This window comes from Heloderma suspectum, chromosome 4, assembly GCF_057233095.1.
Source record: "Heloderma suspectum isolate Gila_16-S chromosome 4, 16-S_ref, whole genome shotgun sequence".
In the NCBI taxonomy this organism is placed as follows: domain Eukaryota; kingdom Metazoa; phylum Chordata; class Lepidosauria; order Squamata; family Helodermatidae; genus Heloderma; species Heloderma suspectum.
This window is the reverse complement of record NC_139461.1, coordinates 100,961,833-100,987,930: the sequence shown is the minus strand read 5'-3', so window position 1 is coordinate 100,987,930 and position 26,098 is coordinate 100,961,833. Positions and strand designations below refer to the sequence as shown.

The 26,098-nt window shown below is 41.7% G+C and overlaps 2 protein-coding genes across 3 annotated transcripts in view; both read right to left on the bottom strand.

The window, feature by feature from the left end:
* Window positions 1-4,015: 4,015 nt before the first annotated feature.
* Window positions 4,016-19,986, bottom strand: LOC146347196 (uncharacterized). 2 transcript variants are annotated; one of them, XM_084850060.1, is made up of 6 exons: window positions 19,773-19,986; window positions 11,874-12,258; window positions 10,261-10,432; window positions 8,985-9,163; window positions 7,779-7,875; window positions 4,016-4,498 (listed from the first exon to the last, which is right to left on the bottom strand). In XM_084850060.1, exons 2-6 carry the CDS (start codon window positions 12,253-12,255, stop codon window positions 4,342-4,344), a joined length of 987 nt encoding a protein of 328 aa, XP_084706186.1. In that variant the 5' UTR covers window positions 12,256-12,258; window positions 19,773-19,986; the 3' UTR covers window positions 4,016-4,341. The 2 variants fall into 2 exon arrangements, with proteins under 2 accessions (XP_084706186.1, XP_084706185.1); XM_084850059.1 differs by having other exon boundaries at window positions 19,768-19,847.
* LOC146347195 (uncharacterized) overlaps window positions 12,471-26,098 on the bottom strand; it is a 26,958-nt gene continuing 13,330 nt past the window's right edge. The window contains 5 exon segments of the mRNA XM_084850058.1: window positions 12,471-19,986; window positions 22,167-22,216; window positions 22,219-22,268; window positions 23,599-23,777; window positions 25,379-25,550. Of these exon segments, the coding sequence (XP_084706184.1) occupies window positions 19,830-19,986; window positions 22,167-22,216; window positions 22,219-22,268; window positions 23,599-23,777; window positions 25,379-25,550 (608 nt within the window). The 3' untranslated portion in view covers window positions 12,471-19,829.

Here is a 26,098-nt window from a genome sequence, read left to right as displayed (position 1 = left end):
ACACAAAATTTAAAAAGGTATAAACAGCTAAAACAATTTCAGTAAACTATTTTTTCATAATAGACCTGTTCAAGACAGCAGACACAAATGACCCATCATATGCCATTGGATACCTGGGAGTAGAGGGTAGTCTTAACCTGGCACTGAAAAGATGACAGTGTTGGTGCCAGGTGGCCCCAGTGGGAAGCTCATTCTATAGTCGGGGGCCACCACTGAGAAGGCCTTCTCCCTTATTGCTGCCTTCCAAGCCTCTCTTGGAGGTGGTGCTTAGAGGAAGGCCTCAGATGTTGATCATAGTGTCTGGGTACATTCAGGATGGGAGAAGTGTTCTGTCAGGTATTGCAGTCCCAAAATATGCAAAGCTTTATAGGTTAAAACCAACACTTTGAATCAGGCTCAGAAACATACAGGCAGCCAATGCAAGCAGATCAGAATTGGTCTTATATGCTCAGACCTTCTGGTACCAGTTATTAATCTGGCTGCTGCATTTTGCACAAACTGCAGTTTCTGAACAGTCTTCAAGGCCAGCCCCACATAGAATGCATTGCAGTAATCTATCTTGGAGAGTACCAGAGCATAGATTACCGAAACCAGGTTATCGCTGTCCAGATGGGGGTGTGGCTGGGCCACCAGCCGAAGCTGGTAGAAGGCACTCTGTGCTACTGAGGCCACCTGAGCCTCAAGTGACAGAGATGGCTCCAGGAAAAACCCTAAGCTACGAACTTTGGGGTTGAGGGTTGGACTCGATGGCCTTGTAGGCCCCTTCCAACCCTACTATTCTATGATACTATTCTATGAACCTGCTCCTTGAAGTGGGAGTGCAACCCCATCCAGAACAGGTGGGGCACCCCCCCCCCCATCATAGCCTAGGAATTTTTTGTAGCATTGCTAAGTTAAGAAGCTTGTGTTACTATCTATTTCCGCTTTGTGAATGGCAACTGTGATCTCCACACTCACACCTCCAATTTCCAAAGCCCATGCTCTGTGCAGTTGAGGTTGCTGTTCACCATGTGTGGTTGTGGCTTCCTCTGTTTCCTGTCTTGGACCTTCCCTTTCCTTGCTTAGCAAAAGAGTCTTTTCCTCTCTCTGTGAGTTTCGAACCCCAGTCCCAAGGGGCTCTAAGTACAAAAAAGGGCCACAGTTGTAGAAACCGATAGGAAATGGGCACACAAGCACACAACAGTAAGTGGGTCAGGTTATACTAGTATAATATTGTAACAATATGGAAAGACACACAGTAACGTAGTGACTGTTGGTAATCTATTTAGAATAGGATTGTTGTTAGAATATAATTATACATATGAAATCAATGTGAATACAATTGTACATATACTGGTAGATAACAGAAGCATCTGTATCCCAGCTATATACAAAATATTATTATAGTTTATTCAGAGGATCTTAAAGTCCATTCAAAAAGTCTTTACAGGAATCCAGTGTAACATACCTGTGAAACAGATGCTTCTGTTATCTACCAGTATATATACAATTGTATTCACATTGGTTTCATATGTATAATTATATTGTTCTAACAACAATCCTATTCTAAATAGATTACCAACACTCACTACTCAAGGGGCTCTATGCATGCTCTCTGCAGGCCTCGTCCTGTTGCAACCATTTGGGTGCTATGTTATATGGCCTCTCCTTCTTTCCCTTTGTGTGTTGTGATCAAAACCAGTACTTGTGACCAATGTGTGGAACTGAACCTCTGTGTGAAGGGATGCCTATGGCTCTTGGTTGCCACAATGGAAGGTGCTATGGCATCATGTTATCTTGCAGGTGGTGTGTGGGGTGGGAGGACACAATGGGGGTATCCCCATGTCAGCAGGAATAAACTGGATCCTCCTGTGTCTGGCTGATATGAGGGCATCTACACAACTTCAGCACTTCAGTAACATCACACTGGCTGTGATTGTGGTGAGAACTGGTGGTGTTGCCATGGGCATTTGGCTGTGTGGTTATTGCTACTGCTCCTCTATTCTGTGTTGTTGTTGTTTTTGTAGCAGTGTGTTTTTTTCCCTCCTGAGCTCAGCAAATGTAGGATATGGCAGATATTGCATTGGCATAGTGCTGGTATATTTATTTTCCTGGTGTATTGAAGTAAAGTATTGCTCTGCCATGGAAGCAATGTACTGCTGGGCAATTAAACAAGGCATTCCCCTTAAAAAAACGCTTTATGTGAGGATTCTCTTCAATGGACCTACAAATGGTGAATGGGTCATATCCTCGCAGTGGGATTTGTACTCATATCCTTAATATATATATAGTGTCATCAATGTGTATGACACTTTACAGAGTACAAGAGTGATTACAATCTATAATTTGACAGAGGAAAAACAAAAGGAAAGGAAGCAGAGGCAGGTTAAATGGAAATACAGGAAGGAAAGAATATTTCAGACAGAAGGGTCTGGAGCACTAACGATAAGAAGGCATTGTGCAGCTATTCCATCTTTTCTTACTTAATGGATTTTCCATGGTACAAAAAAAGGCAGAAGAAGCAGTGGGAAAAAAAAGATTACAAGTGGGAGACATCGTCATCTGGACCTCCTATAAAATTCCATGAATGAGGAAGGGCAACGGCACAATAAAAGCCCTGTTTGGAAGTATCCTTGGTCTCAGCTGCATGCTCTTTAGCAGGCTTCCCCTAGCTTGTACTCTCCACCACAACTCCCAAAATCTCCAAACAGCATGTCCAACACATCTGAAGGGCATCAGGTTGGGGAAGGCATGGATTGGAAACTAGAGGTTGTGCCAAAGTTTTCACAGAAAAAGTGGATCTAAGGAAGGACTTGAGGAAACTGTTTTAGAATTGCAGACTCTTAAATACCTTCTCAAATTCACTGGGTTTAAAAATTATGAAGGTAAGATATTTATTTTTTAACCTTTCAAAAGGAAGTGACTTTGAAATGGCAAGTCACCCATATTTTCAGGAAGTTTAACATACATGGAAGAAAACAACTCCTTATGTTGACAATACATGGGGGCTGTCTTCACAGGGGATTTGCTGCAAATTGGGGGCATTTCAAGGTTGTTGGCTGCTGCCACCCTGGTGATTTTATTTATTTTATTAGGGTTCTCTGTGCTTCTGGTGCCCCTGTCCTCCGCATTTACTTCCACATGATAGTCCTGCCCAGGGGTGTGCCTTTCACCTGGCTGTGACATCACTGAGCCTTTTCAGCCTTCAGAATCGCCCTCCACTCCCATTTCACCAGTAATTAGCTTCCATGATGATGCACCTCTCTGATGTTTGCATTACTTTGCTTCTCCATTGTTGTGTTAAATCACATCTCTGATATTGTGTAAAGTCATTCTTTGATGTTATGTAAAGTCATTTCTCCGATCTGGCAAGGTCTTGGAGCCTGTCATTGCAAGCAGGGAGAAAGTGCCCAGAGAAGGAGAAAGGCAGGGTGTGTGAGAGAGTGGAAGCAATAACTCAGAAAGACTTTCCTGTAATGGAATGAAATGAGGGGGCTGCTCTGAGGGGGAGCTTTCAGATGATGCACTCAAGAACCGGGGATTTGGGCTTCTCAAGGCAAAAGTGTACACATTAGGGAACGGGAGAGAGAGGAATAACTCCGCGGTAGTTTGTTGGAATGCGGTGAAATGGCGGGGGGATGCTCTCGTGGGGAACCTATCAGTTGTTCTCCATTCATAATAATGTACTAGCAGAGGGGAGCCTGGACATGGGATGGGAAACAAGCCTCTCTCATTGGTTGAACAGCCCTTGCTGGTTTGATGATGTTCAGTTCTACTCCCCCCACCCCACCCCACCCCACCCCACCCAGAAGTACGTTCCTTTCAAACACTGTGTGACCCATGAAACCCAAAATGTAAAGGTACAGTACACTTGGCTTTTCTTGCTTTGTGTGTCCCTGACGGACCAAAGCCAATTCCATGAAAATCTGGATAATACTCCAAATGGCTTCTCACTCCGTTGTCATTAAGTACCCCCCCCCGCCCCCCCGGTATAAAGGCTCACTTTGGTCACAAATTATTTTGAAGTCACTTATTTGCAAACTTTGAAGCAAATTTATTATATAAATTAATAATAATTCAAGAGCAAAACATTCAGAACAGTCTTTAATATTAGTTAGCAAGCATTGTTTGACATTTACTTGTGAAAGTGTAGCAAAGAACCTATCTGGTAAGTTAAGGAATTAGCAATACAAGGAAACTACTATTAGCTTGTTTTGCATCTTCTATCCAGAACTAAGGCTGAGGCAAGTACACATGAAATTCAGTTTGAATCTGTACATCTGTGACAAACAATATCTTTTTTCCACTAGAGAAAATTGTAGAATAACTTTGTATTGTTATGTGCGATAGTTTCCAGGACGTTTAGTCAGGAAACACTTCATTAGGCATTGGGAGCCCACGAAGAGCAGCCAGTATATTTCCTACTGCTTCCTCCGTTATCATAAAGGAGGCTTTGGGTGTTTTGCTGCCAAGATGAGGAGTTATGAGAACATTCTTTAATGTTAATAATGGATGATCTCTGAAACAAGAGAATAAAAAAGACAGGATTAAGACAGGCAGTAGTGACACTATTTGGAAATGCCATGTAAAGAACTGTTTATGTTTTACGATGTTTAAATACTTTATGCGACCTATAATGTACTTGAGTAGGCCTGAGGCCTACCTCTGCTACTGTGTATGGAGCATAAAACAGATGTGGTTGCCTTGGTTACTGTGGTTTATGAAGGGAGGTTTTAGGCAGCTTAAAACCTTTAGCAGGAGAAGTTACCTTTGCTTTGCCTGGTCAAGTAGGTCAATAGAGATGACTGGCAGTTGGGCGTTCCACGGGGCACATGATTGGCCAGGAATTTTTTTAAAGGTCTGGGGGAAATTGCTTAAAGGCATTTAGGGGCAGTTGGAGAGTGGAAGACAGAGAACTGTGGTTACTGGTAGTTAGCTGATGGGATTAGAAAAAACTAGGCTGAGAGCAATCTTCTGGAGAGAGACCTGGAGCTGGTGGCTGTGGAGAGCAGAAGGCCAGGCTGTGAGGTGGTGATACTTCAGGCATGCAGGAAAGCCCAGCGCCAGGGGGATTCAGTCAGAGGTCTGGCTAGGAAAGCATCAGCAAATGATCCCTGATATGGAGATTCATTACCAGGGTGCAGCAATCTGCATCAATACCGGGGCTTTCTCCGTCCGGTTTCATCGCAGGATTAGATCGGGTTCCTTTACGCAGTTGTTTCTATCTCATTATATTCTGTTCCTTACCTTTTCATGGGGTGGCTACTTTTCTGTGAAAAGCCATTACATGCACTGGGGGCATCGTGAAATTTCCTCCCTGGTTCCTGCCGCTTTCCTCCCCTCGCAGATTACTGGTGGTTTGGTTGTGATTGACACGCAGTGCCGGTGGGCAGCAGCCTCCACTGAACTGCCCGAACCCTGCTCCTGCAGGCACTGATTTCCCAGTGACCTGCTGGCATGCCAGCATGCTGGCCATTCTGTGTTGTGGAGTGAGCAGCCGAAGTTGGGAGCAAATGTTGGTGCATTGCATTTAGTCACGGCATGGTGGCAAGCTGGCATGGCAGCAAGCTCGTAGGTCAGTATACTGACACACCCACCAACCTGATGTCACTGCCATCGTCATCACACCACCAACAACCTCAAGCAAAGCGGGTCTTTCGCGCTATGGGAGAAATACACAGGCAGGCCATGGTGCTCCTGTTGCGCAGGCTGAAAAAATACTGATTTTTTTTCCATTTGGGGATAACATGGGATATGCAGAGGGGAAATGGCGGGAAAATCATTGCAGGATTACAGTGTCGTGTAATGGACTCTCACACTTCCGTGAGTGGCCAATCATGAATGTGCGATAACTTTCAGTGTAGAGATGCCCACAGTGTCATCATTCTAGAAATGAGATGCAACAGTAGGAGCTGAAGGCAGAGGAAGACTGCTGTCTGTTCCTGGTTGTGAGAGATTGGGGGGGGGGGAGTTAGGGAAATTGGGGGAGGGACAGACTATTGAGAGCTTATTAATAGAGAAGACTCTTTTATTAAGTATGGTAACCAAGGATATTTAACTGAAGTACATTTCAGCATTCTCATCCTATAATTTGAACACGCTATTTGATTTTGTACAAAACATCCCTTAATAAATCTCTTAGTTTAATAGTTCAAACTGTGTCTAGTATTGGTGCCTGCCTAACCTGCCTAAGCCCTCTATATCAAGCTACTGGGAGGTTTTAAAGTGTTCCAAGAAAATTGGTGGCAGCAGAAAAGGGTCAACCTGTGGAACTCTGAGTTATAATATAATATACTTAGGCCCTGAAATTTGAACATTGCTATAAAAAAAAATAAAAAATCCCACAGGTGGGTTTGTATTCACCATAGACAGTCATTAAAATAAATGAAGGGAAAAGTATTTAGGGCCATTTAAAGGATTTCAGTTGATTATATGACTTGGCAGTCCTTAATATTAGTTATGTCTGCATGGCACTGCCAGCAGGAGGCACAAAATGGGCAAAGGTTGTAGCATAATGCAGGAGAGGGCTTTAGTCAGAATCCTATGCTTACTTAGAGACTGGTACTCCCCATGACACCAGCATACCATTACAATTGCAGACCAGATAGTGTAAATAAAAACATTAACAAAGGAGTCAATGGAGGACCCCAGATGACTTAAACCCCTGCATTGTTCTTTCCCACTAAATTATTAGGCATCAAAACTCATGCTGTATATTAAGAATTTGCTGTGGAAGTGTCACTTCTTCTTTGTTTATGTGGCTCTCTCTTTTGCAAAATGCTTGTTCTCTTCACAGAGACATCAATACATACATGTGTGGAATATTCTGACAACTGTCTGGGTCACAGTTGACCACAAGCTCTGCTCGTTTGGAGGGAGGAGGAACAAGGATTCTGAAAGTATGCCTCTACCCACTGAGTGATGGGCTTGGCTGCTTGTTGTGGGTGGAATGGCACTCCTTTCCTTCTTGTTCTGTCCTGTCTGTTTGCTTGGCAAAAAGTGCATAAGATCACAACTATATAGACTGGAATAATACTAGTAGTGCTGTAGAGCAGGGATAGGGAACTTCTGGTCTACAGGCCAAATCTGGCACACAGAGGTTCCCTCTAAGGCCCTCCTTTGCCCCCTCTCTCAGCAATAGAAAAGGGCAGCTTCTCTCTAGCATGTAGTGGCAAATCCCAGCTCTTATCTCCAGTCACTGACTGGAGCATGAGAAAGACAGCACGTCTCTACCACAGAGGAGTTATTTCCTGAGAAGGCCTCCTCAAAACAAATGTCATTCTGTAGCATGGAGTGGTGAAACCTGGCTCATCTCTCTGATTGTAGTAGAACCATAGGATTGCCCTGTAAACTATAGAAGGAAACTTTCAGTCCTAACTTTTAACATTTACTTCACATGTACGCATACTAGCCTTCTATTGCCTCTTGCTTTCAGTCTGGAATGTGTAGTAAAGGGCATGCAACTACTGTGGCAAGTGAAGAATTAATAACTTGTTGGAAGGGCCATCTACCTCCCAGAGGCAGCATGGGAAGAAGACCCCTTGTTGATATTGCTAAGATGGCTGACTCTAGTTAGAGGCTCTAGGCCTCAGCTGTGTTTGATACTAATATATACATTCATTTGTAAGAAGCTGTGTTTGTTCTTAGTGGAAGCCAGAAAAACACCTTTGAATCTCTATTACAACGGAATGAAAGAACGTGAGAGCTATCAGCCTGAACTTTAGCCCTGATTCACTCTATTATTTTTCTACAAACTTCACAGTATACTCATGGTCATTTAAATATTTTTAGCTGTTTACCTGGGCAGTGGTTCAGGATAAGTGACATCCATGGCTGCGCCCTTAATAATACCAGTTTTAAGAGCTTTCAGAAGCATGTCTTGATCTACAACTGGCCCTGTATGGAAATCACAGGGTGTGTCTTTAAGACTTTTACAGATAAGAAAACAATTTATAACAAAACATGGAGAATGCACTTCTAGAAACAAAAATAGTCATAGTTCAGCTCAACTGGTTCATATCTTAATATCCAATTTAGGGTTTTGTGTGCATACTGTTTAAGGGCTCACAAACTTCCAGAGTACTTATTGTCAGGAGTGCCCTTGCTGCCTTCTGAAATCCTCAAGTAGCCAAAATCAACACACAGACGATAGGGCTCTTTTCCAAGGCTTTATTTCCATTCAACCTAATGACGCTTACAGATGCTAATTGCATGAGCCTAATGAGGAAAACTTAAGAGAGCTGCCTACTAGAGGTTTCTAGCCTTAGTGAATCAGTTGATCTCCATTTGGAGGGCAAAGATGGGAAACCTCTGGACTTAAGGGCTAGGGGGTGAAAGGCCACCCCTTTCCCGTGGGGCATCGGGGCGCAGCTGTTGACATCGTGCCAAGCGGGCTGAGCGCCTCCTCTTGGCGCCCTTCATCTCCCACTTGTCCCTTTGCCGGCACCTAGCGTCCCGAAGCTCCAGTTGTCCCTCCCCCTGCCTGCCAGGGTCGCTACCACCCTCAGGAATGTGAACATGGAGGGACTCTCCCTCCGGTGGCACCTCTGAACAGCACACAGGTTCCTCTCCCACAGTTTCTATCTCTTCCTCAGAATCAGAACTGCCCTTGGGCTCTATGGGCTCCGATCCAACCCTGACACTTATATTTTTCTGTGCCTTCGGTACCATTCTCCTTCCATCCAATGAAGCACATACAATGACAGCTTTTCGGAGAACTTTCCTAAAATTAAATGTTCGTTCATAGTCTATTAATTAGATAATATTATACACAAGCTGTTTACAAAACTAACTACATCTGACATGGCCACAACATAAAGGTTTCCCCTCAGGTTTTCATCTAGGGTTACACCATAACTGTAAATATAAGTATGTAAATTCAAACATATTCATGTCAATATGCAATGTATATTTAATTGCTAACCTTGTTACTGTTCTCTGAAAGGCTATCTAAGGGACTTATCAATACATGAATGAATTTTTTAAAGTAACTATTTATGACCTACCTCTAGAGATGTTTATGAGTGTAGCTGTGGGTTTCATCAGCTCCAGCTCCTTTTTCCCAATTAGTTTGTATGTCTGAGGTGTCAGATTTACAACCAGCATCACAAAGTCAGACTGCTGGAGCAAGTCCTCTATGTTACCACAGTAAGAGGCACCCACAATCAGTTCTTCATCTTCTTTCCTGATAGAAAAATAACAATGATGTCCTGTTGAACAAATGCAAGTTTATATAAAAAGTACGGTTTCACAGCTGGCTACCCCCATGATGATTACAGTCTAGGCACTGTAGTTAGGGAACTCTTCCCATTGCCTCCTGGAAGAAATGACATCCAGCTTCTCCCCCAACCTACAATGGGGAACCATCATCTTCCAAAGACTGGCTCAGACAATCAGAATGAAATCCTTGGTAAGTGTCAATCTCCAAGAAAATGAATTACATCTTGGTAAGTGGCTAAGAGATCAAGTGACTGATCAGATCATCCTTTAGTGCAGGGGCAGGGAATGTCTTTCAGTTCGAGGGATGAATTCCATTTTGGAGAAGCTTCTGGGGGGGCATTCCAGTGGTGATGGGGGGCAAAAGAAATGGGGTGGTGCCAAAATACCAGCATATTTTAACTTAAAAGCTCTTACTGCCTTGGGAGAGGCATTTTAACCTTTTACAATAGGGGAAACTGCCCCAAAGCCAGGAAACCACCAAATGATCAGTGGTTGGGGAAAATGGAGTGGAGCCAGAGGAAGGGGATGTGGCCATCTGGGGAGCCTCAGAGGGCCAGATTTGGCCACCGGCCCTTAGGGTCCCCACCCCTGCTTTAGTGACTAAAGGATCATCCTTTAGTCATACCTTCCCACTTTAGAAAATTCACCCAACAGAGATTTAGCTTCCTCCTTCTGGTCATAACATCTCTACAACCTTCCCTATTTTACTAAAGAAATTAAAAAGAAATTAACATTTGCTTTTATTCTGATTATATTCTTAATTAAAGGGAACTGTATTCTTAAAGCAAGAACACTTAATATTCCATACTGCCAAGTTCAATTTTTTTCCACCACTTCTTCCATTTTTTTCTGGCAGAAAAAAGCACCTTCTAATTTTTGCGCTAGGACTTCTCTGTGTGGAAGCACCCCAGTTGGGTTTTTTTTTCTACTTCTGAAGATCCTGTTATATGTATCTATACACACACAAACACTTTCAAAGAGGAAGGGGAATCTGGGGATAAAGGTAACTTCAGAGACAAACATACATTCTATTTTGTATGGGATCAAGATGTGTATTGTTACCTCCTGTTCCTGTTGTGGTAAAGGATCTTCATCTCAAAAGCTTTGGCTCTCTGAGCAATTTTGTATCCAATATTGCCCATTCCAATGATACCCAGAGTAGCCCCAGTGACTTCATCTCCTAACCAGTTACTAGCAAAATATTCAGTGGCAGGGGAAACAGCAATCTGGCAACCTAAGCAATTAAGAGATTGGGGACAGGAGGAAAGAGATATTAACAAATAAAAACAGAATTCTAGAAAGAAATCAGAACAGTTCTGTCAATTTTGGTAGAGACTGTAAAGCAGTGACTGCATTAGCATACAACATAAAGCCAGAATTCGACAGAATCCTGACTTACCGTGAATGAGCTCCGTGATAGTGCACGCAGCATGTTTGTTTCTGGCTGGCTCCTCCTGCTAGTGGGACCAGCTATACTAACCAGGAATTGAAAGCCTACTGTGTCATCTGAACCAGACTCCTGGCTTGTTGCACCCCTTACAAGCCAGAATCATAAACTGGGGTTTGTTTTTTATTTATGATTTCTGGCTTATTTGGGAGCAATAAACTAGGAACTTTAGTTAAGACAACATGGTAAGCTTTCAATTCCTGGCTAGTTTAGCTGCTCCTGCTGGCAGGAAAAGCCAAGCGGGAGTGAACAGACAGCAAGCCATGATTCTTGTTCATGGTAAAGCCAAGAGTTCTGGCTTACCATTGTGTCTGAACGCAGACCAATGGTGTTCAATGAACCTGAAGAATCAAGATCACCCTGAGTCAGGCAAGATTACTCCCTTATCAAAGGGGTAAAATACTCAGATGGACTTGCGCCACTAATGGCAGTGGGAAAATGGCTATCTTACAGGAGATCAGTGATGGGTGGGAGAAGCTTCAACTTCCCCACCCCCCAAGGATCCCATCTCAGCAGAGAGGGGAGGTTTAAAGCTTCCTATCCCTGCGTACTGAGATGTGTGTGGGGGTGGGGAGTGGGGAGAGTGTGTTTATCTCTTTCTGTCTGTCTCTCTGTGTGTGCATATACATAGTCCTCAACCTGCCACCTAGCACCACATGGAGTCCTCAAGGTTGCCTACCCCTGCCTTACGGCAATACCTGGCCAGAGTCTTGGACTTGATAAAATAGCTTGAATAGCCTGGGATATTCAGGTGATGTGTCTCCATGGGACCTAATTGTTAGATGATTGCTTCCTGATATAGGACCACTGGGAATATTCTGAATAGGAAAAAGCAATGAGAGAAGTGGGGAGGGGGAGGGGGCATACCTCAGCCAAGGATTATGTAATATATATAGGTCTTTGTGTATGTCTGGGAAAGGCAACAAAGGGGTGAGATTGCAGTTTTCAAGTAAGAGACAGACAGCCGAATTTTTGGACTCTGCAAAAGGAAGAGCTTTCTTGGGAAACAATCTGGATCTCATGTGCGCTAGTGAATGGGACTCTCTGTATGCTCAACCTGCATATCTGTAAACGACCTCAAATATTACAAAACAGCAAGCCTCCCTTGACCTCTTTCCAAAGAAAACTGAACTCAAGTAAGCACTGCACTCCTCCAACTTCCCACCGCTTGTTAAAGTGGGACAAGTGTAGCAATATGAAGAAACTTGCACAGCACTGTAAATGTTACCTTCAACTACTCTTCTAGCAGCTATCAGCAGCAGGGCCATGCCAATGTCTGCAGTGCTGCTGCAGACAGCATGGGGAGAGTTAGCCATCCTCACTCCAAAGCCAGAGATCAATTTCAAATCCAAGTGATCCATACCCACTCCTGAATTTGCAATCACTTTTAAGTTAGGCAGGCTCTTCAAAAGCTCTCTGTCAATGACTGGTTTATGCCACCATAGATAAATAGCTTTGACCTTGGCACTATAATATCCTTTGCTTTCAAGGAATTCCTTCATGGTGATAAGGTGAAAGTGTTTCTTCAGAAATGGTAAATGTGCTTCTAAGACACCAAGGACTCCACCTACTTCATTTACCAACAACACAGGCAGTTCTGATTCTTCCATGATCTGCAAAAGGAAAACAGACTAGTTTCCAAAAAATATTCAAAATTGTTAGAGAACAACAAAATATAGTGGGCAGCACCCTATATGGCACTAGCACTGAAAAACCCATTGCACCGGCAAACTCTATTGGCGTTGTGCTAGAAGTCGCTCATGCTAGCACAGCATAGTTTATATCGGCTCTAGTGCCAAATATGATACTGCCCAGAATGTTTTGTCTTCATTGTGATTAGGAAAAAAAAAAAACAGAACAGATGTACAAAATTTGGTAGAACATGAACATAACAAGGAGATGAAGGCCTTTCTTCTGAATCAGTCTCTCAAAACATAAACTTCACAAACCCTAGTCCTTAAAACTGTCAAATCGTGTGTAATAGTAGTCATAATCTCAAGTCTACTATTGTTCCTATTGATCATCAGTAAAGGACGATTCCAAGGGAAACCTTTGAAAATTAACACAAGTTTACCAACCGTGTAGAAGGTCTGTTGATGAAAGAGATTCCTCAAAATAACATGCAGAGCTTAAATGTTGAACTTTGAACACTGGAATCTGTCAAGTTACTTTTTAAACCTTTTCACTTGCCGAGAATTGGCATAATATAGCCATATTTAAACATATTTATCTGTCTGATTTTAATAGGAGTGAGGTAAATGCTTAATTTTCTACTAGTAAACCAAAGAAGAATTTGGCTAGATTGTATTCATTAACATACACACCTCTCCACAATATACTGCAAATAAACCACGTTGCTTCTTTATTGGATGTTAATATCTTTAATGGATTATAATCTCAACATTATCTTAATGAAATTGTCTAGATAGCAACTATATAAACAGATAACTAAGAATTATTGTGCAAACATGGTGAAGAGCAGGGGAAAGCAAATCTTTCTTTCATTCCAAAGTAGAGTGATTGTTTGCAGCACTGCTGCATTAGTCCTTCAAGTTGTCAGTAAAATATGTTAGCAAACCAGGCTAATATTTGAAAACATCAAGTTAATATTTGAAAAGATTGTATCATTAATGGATTCAACTTTTTGCTTCACATAAGAAATTTGAGAGCATGGTCAGCCAACTGTGGTCAGCCGCCACTTTCAGTTCAAAAACAGAAATTGGGGCTCCATCTACATGGAAACAGAATGAGGAGCGCTTTCTTGTTATATCTGGATTTTCATGAAATTGTTTTGGTCTGTCAGGGGCACACAAAACAAGAAAAGCGGAGTGTACCCTATGTAAAAACCTGCTTTCATGGGTCACACAGCACTTGAAACTCATATACTTTGAGGTTGGGTACGCCGAGTAGAAATGAATGTCATCAACCCTGTAGGTGCTGCTCAGCGAATGAGAAAGGCTTGTTCTTTGCCCCTGTCCATGCTCCCCTGCTCAGGGAAGTGTACTGGAAGTGCTGAATTAAACCCATGTAGTTTACCAACACCTCTCCCCTCTCATCTACCATTGGGATATTGTGAAAGATTAAAAGATACTGAGCTATTCTGAATAGGAAAAACAGGCTACAAACTGTGAATGGATAAAGCAGCTACTGCGCTATTGTGAATGCCTGAAACAGTGTTACTGCGCTATTCTGAATGGGAAAAACAGGCTGCATACTGTGAATGGGAAAGCAGCTACTGCGCTAGGTTATATATTGTGAATGGGAAAACAGCACTACTGCGATATAGTGAAATGACGAAAGTGCGAAGTAGTGCTAAGTGGGAAGGAAAGCCTGTGTCCAAAAGCCCCTACTGTGGATGGGGAAAAAGAGGGAAGGGGTGGCCTCACCCCTTGACCACATCACTGCCAGGTTACAGAGGCACACCCAGGATTTAATGCAGGGGGATGGGGCACATTGCAGCGAAGCCACATTTAAGGAAAAAAGATGCACTAAAAGGACTTTCCAAAAATATGCCTTTTCCATAGGGAAGCTGCAGGGTTGCTGCAGATTGGCAATCTGTTGTGAACAACCCTGATGTCTCTCACTCCTCACTAAATCAGCTGCGTAGATTAGGCCTGGGACTCTCACACAGAAAACCCCAAATGAAAGAGAAGGCAGTGTGGCCACTGTTCCACTTGAGGGTACCCTCTCTGTCATGTAACTGACACTATGAGAAGACAGCACCAATCATCTGTTGGCATAGGGGTAGGCAACGTGGTGCATTCTTGGCATCCACCGAGGAGCCCTACCCCTCCCAGTTAATTTTTGAAAACAACATATTTTCTTACCAGCAGCTAGGATTGGTGGGAAATAGGTTTCTGGTGGTTCTGAAAACTGTGCATTCAAGTAAGTTGTTTAGTGTGTTGGGACTCAGACCCCACCTTTTGGGCAGTTTACTTGTCTTGTGCCACACCTCCCATGGCAGCCATTCACAGACAGGGTGCCGCCCCTGAGAAGGCCCTCTCTCTTGTAGTCACTCACCTTGCCTCATTTGCAGGATGGGGGCACCTGGAGGAGGGCCTGAAATGATGACTGTAGTGTCCGGGTAGGTAAATATGGGAGGAAATAATCCATCAGGTAACTTGGCCCCAAGCCATTTAGGGCTTTAAAGGTTAAGACTAGTACTTTGAATTGGGACCAGAAATAGACTGGCAGCCAATGTAGATGCAAAATACTGACATAATATGATCACATCAGCCAGTTCTAGTTAGCAGCCTAGCTTCCCTGTCTCGGACTAACTGATGTTTCTGGACCATTTTGAAAGGCAGCCCCATGTATAATGCAATGCAACAATCTAAATGAGAGGTTACCAGAGCATGAATAAGTGTCACAAGGCTATCTCTGTCCAGGTAGGGTCATAGTTGGCATATCGTATTATCTGAAGATTGATATTATGAAACTCCATTTGAAATGATGTATTCTCATTCTTTTGAGAATTTCTGAGAGCAACACTTTCTGAAGTGAATTTCTCATTCTACAAGCAGCATGCACACATACCTGTTTTGTGAACTTAAAGCACTGGGGGGGAGGGAGATGACATTATTGGGCTAAGATGTCATCTTAAGTTGGAGCTCTGTCTCATCTAAAAATACAACCTCAGCAAATGAATTTAAACAGTGACAAAAATGGACTTTTATTAACAGGAGAATTTGGGAGATGCAGCAGAGCACAACATCAAACAAAGATGGCCAGCTTCCTTTTTTTCTTACCTTAAAAACAAGACAGCTAAATGGGGCCTAGAGGAGGAGGATAGTGACAACCTGTCTATGTGGGAAACTGCACCAAAAACACCAAGATGGGGAGCAGACTCAGTGGCAGATAATAGTTCACCAACTGCAGCAAGATTGGGCACTGGCTATCAAGCCACTGAAAAGAAAAAGTGGAGGAGGTAGGAAACAAGCTGACAGAAGTCTCACTGATGGCAAGCAAAGCCTTAGATCTGGGGATCAAATATCAAAAGACACTGACAAGCTTGACCTGAGCTAATGCAGACTTACAGGAGAGACTCGAGTTCCCGGAAAACAGAACCTGCAGGGCTAATATCCCCAGTAGAGGCCTGAGAGAGAACACTGAAGGAAATAATATTATAGAATTCCTCACAAAAAGTGTCAATGCAACCTTTCCTGATACTGAATTGACTCACTTTGATATTGACAAGGTGCACAGAGCCTTGTTTACTAACTCTTTAAAAAATGGCATTTTGGAGGCAGCTTGAACCTGAGGGAAAACTGGAGTATGATGGAGGACAGTTACATATCTTCCAGGATCTCTGTCCAGAGATCTTGCAAAAACAGAAGGCTTTGCAACACTACACTGAGCAACTCCAGAAACCAGGAATCAATTATTAATGGGGATACCCAGTAAAAATAATTGTGCACAAAGAACGGAAAACTTACATCGCATCAACCAAGAAAGAAGCAGACCGCCTCATGATAACCTTTAGTTTAGAGCTTGACAACCACCACCCGGACAACGAAGAAGATGTAGCAATCCCTGCCCTACAGGAGTCTGAATAGAAGCAGGCAAAGAAAAAGCGTAGGGGCCAAGGTGCTGAGAACTGACAAGCAAAGGAGGTGGCATGACTGACTGATCTGATCAAGTGGGACTTTGTTCTTCCGGATGGGTAAACAAACATTATAGCTAATGCTACTTAAGTAAAAAGTAAGATAAGATCAGACCAATTGTTTGCCTATATCTTGAAGGTTTTACAATGATGACAGAATGATGGCCACTTGGGAATTGCTCATTACCACCCTCCCAAGTTAGTTAAGTCCCTACAGCAGTCATGGGAAGGAATCCTAAGATATGGCACCTCCCCTCTGGGCGATCTCGGGGCAACGAGGAAGGGGTATTTAGTTCATGTTAAGTTGCTGGTTTTAAATGTTTTTGTTGTAAAAGAGGTTAAGATGAGATATGCACATATGTTTATTACTAACAGAGTACATATTCTTATTAAACTTAAATGTCTGACTTGAAGATAATACCCTTTAATGTAAAAGATCTGTGGACACCTCAGAAATGAAGCAGAGTACAGAACTTACTCCAAAAAGAGCAACCAGATATCATAATGTTACAATAAACTCTTCAAAAAATAGAAAAAAACAAAGATACCGAATTACCCAGATTTGGATGAGCTATATACAGCCCCTGGCTCGTCAGTAGCCTAAGAAGTGGTAATGAAAAGTTGGACACCCAAATCTATTAAGGGTGAAATTAATAAGATTACAATTTCATGATCACATTTCAAGCCTAATTAAAATTGCTATTTCTACGGAACCACTAGCAAATGCACTTAGGGCTTCTCCATACTAGGCTTTTTATCCCGCAGTTTTACTGGGGCTTCTGCTTCTGTATTCTTTGCGAGATTAAGATTGCCCGTTTTCACGTTTTTTTCTCCCGAAGAGTTCCTTTATCTGCAAGTGCTATATGTTTCATTATACAGCCACTAGATGGTGCTGTGGTATACCGCCACTTCCTCTTTTTCATGGAGAAAATTAACTTGTGATATTTAAATAGCTTATTATCCATGATCTATTAAAAAAAGGGATAAAGGACGGAAAGCACGGGAGAGGCCCTGGAGGTTGACGACGCCAAGTAAAGAACCTGCAAACTTCTGTGAGTAACCACTTTTGATCGCAGGATAAAAACCTCAAGTAGAAAGGCTCTTAGACAGGATCCACTGTTGAAAGGAATTCACATACAGGGAGAAAAGCATATTGTAAGTTTCTACACTAATGATGTTGCTTTGACACTGACAAACCTTCAAACTGAACTAACTAGAACTTTGCGAAGCATGCTCAGTCTTATATGACACAGGAAGAAATATTAAACTCAAGACTTTTAATATTACTATCTCTCTTAGCATTAAATACTTAGGGATTCATAATCCAGACCAGTTGAAAAAACCTATTAAGTTGAATTACAAACCTCTTTTCAGGTAAATAGGGGATCTATTCTGAAAATGGACAAAGTTTAACCTGTCCTGGATAGGCAGAATTGCATCAGTGAAGATATCATGCTTGCCAAAGCTTAATTACCTATTTCAGACCCTCCCAATATATCTATCAGAACATTATTTAAATAAATGGCAGAGACTATTTACGTAGTTTGTGCATGACAAGAAAAAGTCTAGACTTGCCAACAATATCCTGTTTCAGCAAACTAAAAAAGGAGGGTTGGGAATGCCAAACATACTTGCGGTATACCAACTTAGGCAACTGATACAAATTTTGGACAATCATTCACAAAACATATGGATAGACATGGAAATTGGAAGGAAATCAAGGATTCAATTTACAGGAAAACACTTATAAATGAATTAGATAATTCCTTTTTAAAGTGCACTTTGTTAATATGGCATAAATGGAGGTCAAAGCACATGCCACATCCATCCCCAATCATTCCCTTTTTATTTCACCCTATTGTTTTTAATGAGGACAAATTCAATCATTTTTGGCATTGGGAGGACCATGATCTTTACAGATTGACCGATTTGTTCATTGGACTTACTCCCCAAACTGGGGCACAGTTGAAATCTCAACTACAAAATACAAAATTTAATTGGATACAATTAAATCAAATTACACTTTGATTTAATTTTTCCAGTATAGTGTTGTAAAAGCGAAAATAGTGCATCCTAAAACGCACTTTGAAAATCTTATAATACAAAATACAATAGGCACAAAAAGCTTGACCTCAACTATATAAATTATTATCGGATATACAATTTCCTACAATGGATGGAATTATTCAGGTATCGGAAAATGACCTCGGACCAGCTATTGATAAAGGGAATTGGGCTAAATTGTACTAGCGAGCCCCAATGAAATCCACCGATTAAGAAATACGATTAAGATACTACATAGGTGGTATCTCACTCCTAGGAGAGACTGTTATATTTACTAAAAATACTTCACCCAAGTGTTGGAGGAAGTATAACAAAATAGACACGGTTTTTCACATGTGGTGACAATCAGTTTTGGCAAAAGATGTTTAATCACAGATCAAGTGATTCATATCTCCCCAGTGATGGGTTTACTCTCATTATATGACAGTGAAAACAAAAAACTAAAAAACAAGGCTCTTCTGAGATTCTTCTGGGTAGCAGCTAGGATGGAAATAGCAAGGAGTTGGAAAAGCACTCACAGACCAACTATTCAACAATGGAGACTCAGATTATGGTCAATAACCCTAATGGAAAAGTTGACCAACACACAAGAGCATACAGAAATGTGCAAGAAGGGGATAATTTCAGCATGATCTGGTGGGATTTTATAAACGTTATGGTACAGCACAAAGAAGTAAATCAGCCACCACAGTCACATATTCTTTTATGGAAAGATTTATAGGGTTAACAGAGTACAAGCTGATAAAGATAAGAGATCAGACAAGCAACACAACTGTATGTAACAATGACCAAAATAAAGATGTATGGATGTTCTTACTGATACTTCTTATTGTTAAGTTATGGAGGGAGCAATCCAATGGCCCCTAGACAGTGTCTGAGGGGCCATAGGATATTTTGCATTTGCTGATCTGAGGTTGGAGACAGTGCTCCAACCTCAGAGGAGGGAATCAGAGCTCCGCGTCCCTCCCCTTGCAGCTGGTACAGAAAGAACTGTGCTGGCTGCTCTCTGACACTGGGAACTCGACCTCGGAGAAGGGGGCTTTCGATGGGCAGGGAGGGGAGGAGACTGGAGAGGCCAGGATGTGAGCTATCCTGAGGCCTCTCCAGCCTCCCTCCCTCCCCCTCTGAAGCACCCCAGCTAGATGAGCAAAAAAGCCCATCTAGTGAAAAATGCAGGGTGGGAGGATGGGGAGGCGAAGCATAGGATTCCTGTAAGCCTCCGGGTTTGGGGGCTTACAATCCTATGGAGGGCGCAACCCATAGGACTGCATCATTAATATATCGTTGAATTTGAAAAAACAATAAAACATCTATTTTTTAAAGATAAAGGGCTGAAGGAATCCAAAACTAGGCCATAGTGCAAGGAAGATTTGGAGCAAACTGTATTAATTCTTTTACATAATAATATAATTACAGAAAATAGTCATGATTTGGAAGTATGTATATGAAAACTGACGTTACTTAGAGGTTAATGTCTTTTTGCTGATCGGTCATTGATTAGTCATATTCTCCACCAAATCATTTGGGGATCACTTCACTAGGAACGGGGAGGTCATTGAGAACAGCCAATATATTTTCTGCTGCTTCTTCTGTCATCATACGCAGGGCTTGCACAGTAGCAGTTCCAATGTGAGGGGTTATAATTACATTCTTCAATTGCAATAGCAGGTGATCTCTGTAGGGAAGGCAGGATAGAATAATTTGAGGTCACTAGATGCAGGCAGATTAGCGGCAAGGCAACACAATCATAAATCTGCATTGTAAAAGCCTCCCAAGTAGAAAAGTTGGCTTCAACTGCACTGTCTCCTACATATTTCTCTATGTCACAGTAGATGGCAAACAGGAACTGTAATCAGATCTACACCATTAAAGGATCACACAAAAAACAAAGGTAACCGTGTCAGTCATAAGAAACAATCCAAAATTTTTATTAGGGCAATCCCTTTATTAGACCATCTCAAAGGTCAAGCTTTCAGGATCTCCAGATCTCTTTATCAGGCAGTTAGGGTCCAGATCCAGAGCGTGCTTTCTCCTCAAAAGTGTGGATCAGGGCTATTTGATGTGCTGCCAAACAGACACTGCACCTCTAGCTCTGGGTCTCTGTCTGGATATGCCAATGTCTCTGTTCCTGGGGATGATCTTCATGGGTCCGGAGCAGGGGGATGGGTCCAGTAAGGACACTTCAGTTCTTTCAACACCATGGCCTCCTCGAGTGTGGCACTTTCCTGAGTGATGATCTCGGGAGGCCTATCAGCATTCTCTGACATCCCTTGAGCCCGGCAAACACTAAGGCCAGTGAGAAGATCCTCCTCCTCTGAGGTCTGATCTAGCGCCCGGGTGATCATGCCAGGAAGGTAGTGGGACATAACAAAGTGCTCCTAGGACTGCTGGGGTGAAGAAACAAACAAAAGAACAGTAGTTGAATCCCATTTTGGAAAATATAAAATCCAGCTGTTACTCAAAAATGTTTCAATCCTTTGGCAAAACACACAGGTTCCTTGGTAGTTGGAAAACAAGTAGAGAGAAACTAGACAGTTGTTAAATCAGCAATGCTGGAGATAATTTTAAATGTTGCATTAGGTAAAAAAAAAAAAGCCAGTCAAAGCCAAATTGGACAGTTTTATTTATTAGATGGAGGAGATGAACCCTCAGAAATCCCACCTCTGGGGTACAAAAGCCTCTTCCTCCAGTGTAGAATCATGCTGTTGGAATGGCTAAATTCAGTATTCTCCAAGTCACACAAAAAACACATTTGTAGCATTTGATGAAGAAATCTGGACATCCAGAAAGCTTGCACAATTTTTATGACCTTTTGAGTTAGCCTAATAAAGGTATTGCTCTAAAATGGATTTTGAATGTATTAAATAAGTACTCCTTGTTGTAGGGCTTTAAAGCTGCCATTGGTTTGGCACCTGAGTAGCTCTGTTTCCTAAGCTGATCCTGTTAGCTGCAATCAGAATGGGAATTAACCCCATGAAAATCTGCATTTGGGTGATTAGTGTTCTAAATCAAAGTGCCTATCACCCACAAGTCTGTTTATATGGCAGCATTGTTAGAAAACCTAGAACTATGTGGCCTGTACTCTGAACAAACCACTCCCTCAAAAGGCTGCTGTAATTGTGCATGTCAATGAAATGCATTGCACAATTTTGAGTAAAAATGCATATGCTTGCTTATTTCACATAATTCTGCTTCCTTTATTCAGGCTATTAAATAATTTGGAGAGGTGTGTGTGTATGTGTGTGGTTATAAAGAAAGAAATGGTGGCAAGGGCAAAGGAAGTAGGGATTATAAGAAGGAAGTTGAAACACAGGCAAGCAACAGGGGCAAGGGACAGATTGCTGGGGATGGCTACCCCAGCCCTGAACCTGAATGTTATTGTGTTATTGAACTACAGAAGCCAGTGAGTGTGTTTCCCTCTCATTTCTCTCCCGGCTCCCCATGATTCTTCATGAGCTTATAGTTTCTTTAAATCCAAATCCTTGGACTTTAGTTAGCCAAAAGAAACAGCAAATGACTGACCCAGATGATGGCACATCTATCACTACCATGCACATACGCTTCTGTACACATTTTTTTAAAAAAATCTGATCACAGTTAATTAGCAGGAATCCAAAAAGAAAACCAATGACAATGTATGTCCCTCACAGAAAATAATGCAGACATTGTGAAATTGCGGGTGCTCATACTGACTCAGGAATGGGACAATGGGACAACGGGAGGGCAGACGAGGCAGCAAATGGAGGCAAGGTAGGATCATCTATACCTAATGTTCTTGAGTGGACCAATGAAGAGATATCTTCATTTATTACATTGATTTAATTAATTCATGATATGGGGTTTGTAGTATTTTACCTTGGCAGTGGTTCAGGATACGTCACATCCAAAGCTGCAGCCCTAATTTTGCAGCCCCATTTTGGAGTGCTTCTGCCAAGGCATCTTGATCAACTACTGCACCTAATGCAGAGGGAATTTTGACATCAAGAATCAAGACAAATGAGCCATAAAGAAGGTAGAGATATCCATTACAAGCCTGTCAGCCTAGTTCTGTGCAGGTTCACTTCAAAGTAAATGGCACTGTGTTCAGTAGGGTTTACTCTCAATTTAGGATTGCAGCCATAGAACACTTTTTTAGTAACAGACGGCCTTTCCACACCATATAGCCAAACACGTTTTTATTGTTCAAAAACCAACTTTGCAGAAAGGCTTATGAATCCAGTCCTTATATTTACTTTGCAGTAGCCCAATTAAAGGTAGCAAAGCTGTTCCAGAGTAAGTGGGCTGTGGACTGTGGCATATGAGGTTGCTCTTCCTTCCTTGTACAAATGGATTAGGGAGTTATGAAACCCACAGCTGTGCCAACAGCAATGTGACCACAGGCGTGTTAACTTTACTGGGTTTTTCCCTTACTGTTTCTTGTATGCTCCTGAATAAACTCACATTGAAAGCATGTTACAAGCACCACAGTAGAGGGCAATGGAGGGATGCTTCATATGTTACTTTCGTACGTTGGATCTGATGCCCATATACAAAATACAAGTATATGGCATTGTTTACGATTAGCCTTTGTGTATAAAATTGCAGCTCTTGCTGGCAAAATACATGCAAGCAGTGTAATAAGAATGTGGATATATTGCCAACAAGAACAGCTATTTAAACATGCGTGCACCATCCATAAGTGACACTGTTCACTGGTATTTTGTACTTGGGAAAGTAATATATAAAGTGACCCTAAGTTAGTGAAACAATCACATGCAGGTTTAACTGTTTAAGAATTATAGCCAAAGTGATTAAAACACACACAAGGCTTACAGAATGATCCTATGCATGTTTACTCAGAAATAAATAGAACTTACTTTGTAGTAAGTGTTAAAATTTTACATAATTAAGAACATTTCCAGTTTGTATGTAACAACAACCCACGGATTTTTGGGGCTGTGTGTGAGGGTTAAACATGCTTTGTTGGTTTGTTGTTAGGTTAAAACTCTAGGTTGGGTTAAAACTCTTTTCAATTCAGGACATGACTATAAGAAAACAGTGTCCTGTGGATGAACAGCGAAGTGTGTACATCTCCCTGCAGAGCTTTCCGTGCCATATTTTTGGTTTCAAGAGGATCCAGCTTGATTCTTGACACTAAGAATACTCTGTTGGCCTAAGGCTTTATTTTATTAATGCATTACATTTTACAAAAATCAAGAGATAGGATGGAATGTATGCAAAATAGGTTTTTTTTAAAAACAACTATCAGAATATCAAAAGTTTACATTTGGGTAGTCTCATCCTGTACCTCTACAGATGTTGATAAGAGTAGCAGTGGGTTTCATCAGCTCTAGCTCCCTTTTCCCAATGAGTTTGTGTGTCTCAGATGTCAGATTCACAACCAGCATCACAAAGTCAGACTGCTGCAGCAAGTCTTCCATGTTTTTATAATAAATTGCACGAACTGCTTGTTCTTCTTCCTCTTTTCTGGAAGGAATAGATGTAGGAATAATCACTTATACTAGTGACTCTCAATGCTGGAGTTGCTTTGGAGACACAAAAAGACATGACAGGGGAGATGTTTACTCCTAGTGGATTCTTTCCTGTGGTTATCTATATTTGAAGCAAGAAGGCAACATTCCAGCTCACTGCATCCCTTTCAGATTCAATGCAATGTATATATGCACACTTGTGCTGCTCCTTTCATGGTGCTACAAGCTGTTTATCTTTCCAAAAATTGCAGCCAAAGGGCATTGCTATATGATGATGATGGCTGACAGTGGCAATCTGTAAGCTTTAAGAGCACCTTCTCCAGAAACAACTGAAAAACCTAAATAGATTGGAGTTCTTTAAAAAAAGAAAGAATACACATGATTTGGCTCTTCACCTTCTGTATTTTTACACTGTGTCTGTATGTCTCGAACAGTGGTTAACAAAGAGAGGGTCACGACAAAGTCTGAGAAACCCTGATTTTAATTTTGGAGTGTGTGTGTGTGTGTGTGTGTGTATGTACATGCAGGTCAGTTTGTCATGACTGTCCTCCCACACAGTAAAACAGAATATTACCATGTCCTTAAAAATCACTAGCTTTACACTTCAGTTTGCAAATACTAGCAGGAAGAATCATGCTACAGTGACTTTTCCACCTTAAAGATGGACATGAGAATAGGTTCAAAGTTTTTACAATGGATGTCTTTTTTTATTATTTTGTCCGCATTTCCACTCAAAATGCATTATCCCATGCAGATTTGCACATTGTAATAGGGTGCAGAGATCTGTAGTTTCAAGCAGCTACCTCTGAGTTTGAAACATAAACTGTGATACATAACAGCCCACCATGGGTTATTTAATCCAAGGTGAGGCTGCGGCGTGTGCAGCTGCCATTTTGCATATCCAACCCTTGCTCAGGGATTGTCATGTCCTGCAAACCTCATGAGTGTGAGTTATACGAGGATTAAACAACCCTTGTACAACCCTAGAACGGACCATGGGTTATGCGAGGGTCATTTAACCCTCACATAACCCACGCTCGCTGGGTTTGCATGACATGACAACCCCCAAGCAGAGGCTGTATACGCAAAGTGGCGCTTGTAGATGCCACAGCTCATTATGGGTTAAATAATCCATGATGAACTGCGCTGCATTGTGCAAACCAGGTCAATATATTAAAGAACCCTGTGATAAGCTGCTAACAATAATGCCTCTCAGAGATGTTTAGTCTCTCTCAGTACCTCGAGAAAGCTAAATATTTTTCCAGCTAGGCACTACAGAAGAGATAGTTGGCTCATCATAGAGTCTAAGGCTTTCTCAAAGGTATTTCCCATCTCAATTAATGTTCCCAACAGAAAACTTGCCTGTATGCTGTCCTTGTCTCCCCCCTCCCTGGGTCTTTCCTCTGTTCTTATATCTTGCCCGTTGTTGCTTTGGCTCATTAGCTGCACCTGGCAGCCAGCTCCTGCCTCCTTTGGAAGCGCAGCAATTACGTTCAGGTGAGGTGAGGAGGCTAGCCAAACTTTCATCCCTACATGGCTTCTCACAAACTAACAGATGCTACGTGTCTATAACATATACTGTCAACACACATTTACCTACGGTGCCTGTTGTGATAGAGAATGTTCATGTCAAATGCTCTTGCCCTCTTGGCCACTTTATATCCAATGCTGCCCATCCCAATGATACCAAGAGTGGCCCGCGTGACTTCTACTCCTAGCCAGTCAACAGCAAAATGTGTGGTATCTGGAGATGTTGCAATGCAACAACCTAATAAACAAAAACAGAAGCCATGCAACAGTGAGTGAGAAATGAGGAGCTGATGCTCGCAACAGTTTCATTTCAGAGATCAGAAAGGATGTCTACATTATTTATAATATTTCTTGAAAAGCTGAAGACAACTTTTCTTTAGTTTAGAATGTGCCCCATTAGATATATTTCTACTCTGAATTCATACTGTGAGCACATAATATTATGGGCCATAGCTCAGTGGTGGTATGTATACATTTCATGCAGAAGGTAATGGTTTTAGTCGCAGATACATCTGATCAGGGTGGATAAAATTCAGTGATTTTTAAAAGAAAATTTGCAAATTGCATTTAAAAAATGTAAACTGGATTTTAAAAATTTAAATCATTTTTTATTTTTTTAAAAACATCATAAATAAAATATTAAATTTCTCTCCAACTTAAAAAAAAACATTGTTACAATTCAATCTCATCATAAACATGCTAAACCTACACTTACAGACTCATAAACATGAAGTTACCTACTAATCAAACAAGGGCATTAATTTCAGTTTTTCATCTCATGAAAAT

Excerpts from the sequence above, each read along its gene's own strand:
- LOC146347196 (XM_084850060.1), bottom strand. The coding sequence starts at position 12,255 with ATGGAAGAATCAGAACTGCCTGTGTTGTTGGTAAATGAAGTAGGTGGA. Across the intron at positions 10,433-11,873 it reads TGCTAGAAGAGTAGTTGAAG|GTTGCCAGATTGCTGTTTCC; the intron begins GTAACATTTACA and ends TTAATTGCTTAG. Across the intron at positions 4,499-7,778 it reads TATCCTGAACCACTGCCCAG|AGATCATCCATTATTAACAT; the intron begins GTAAACAGCTAA and ends CTCTTGTTTCAG.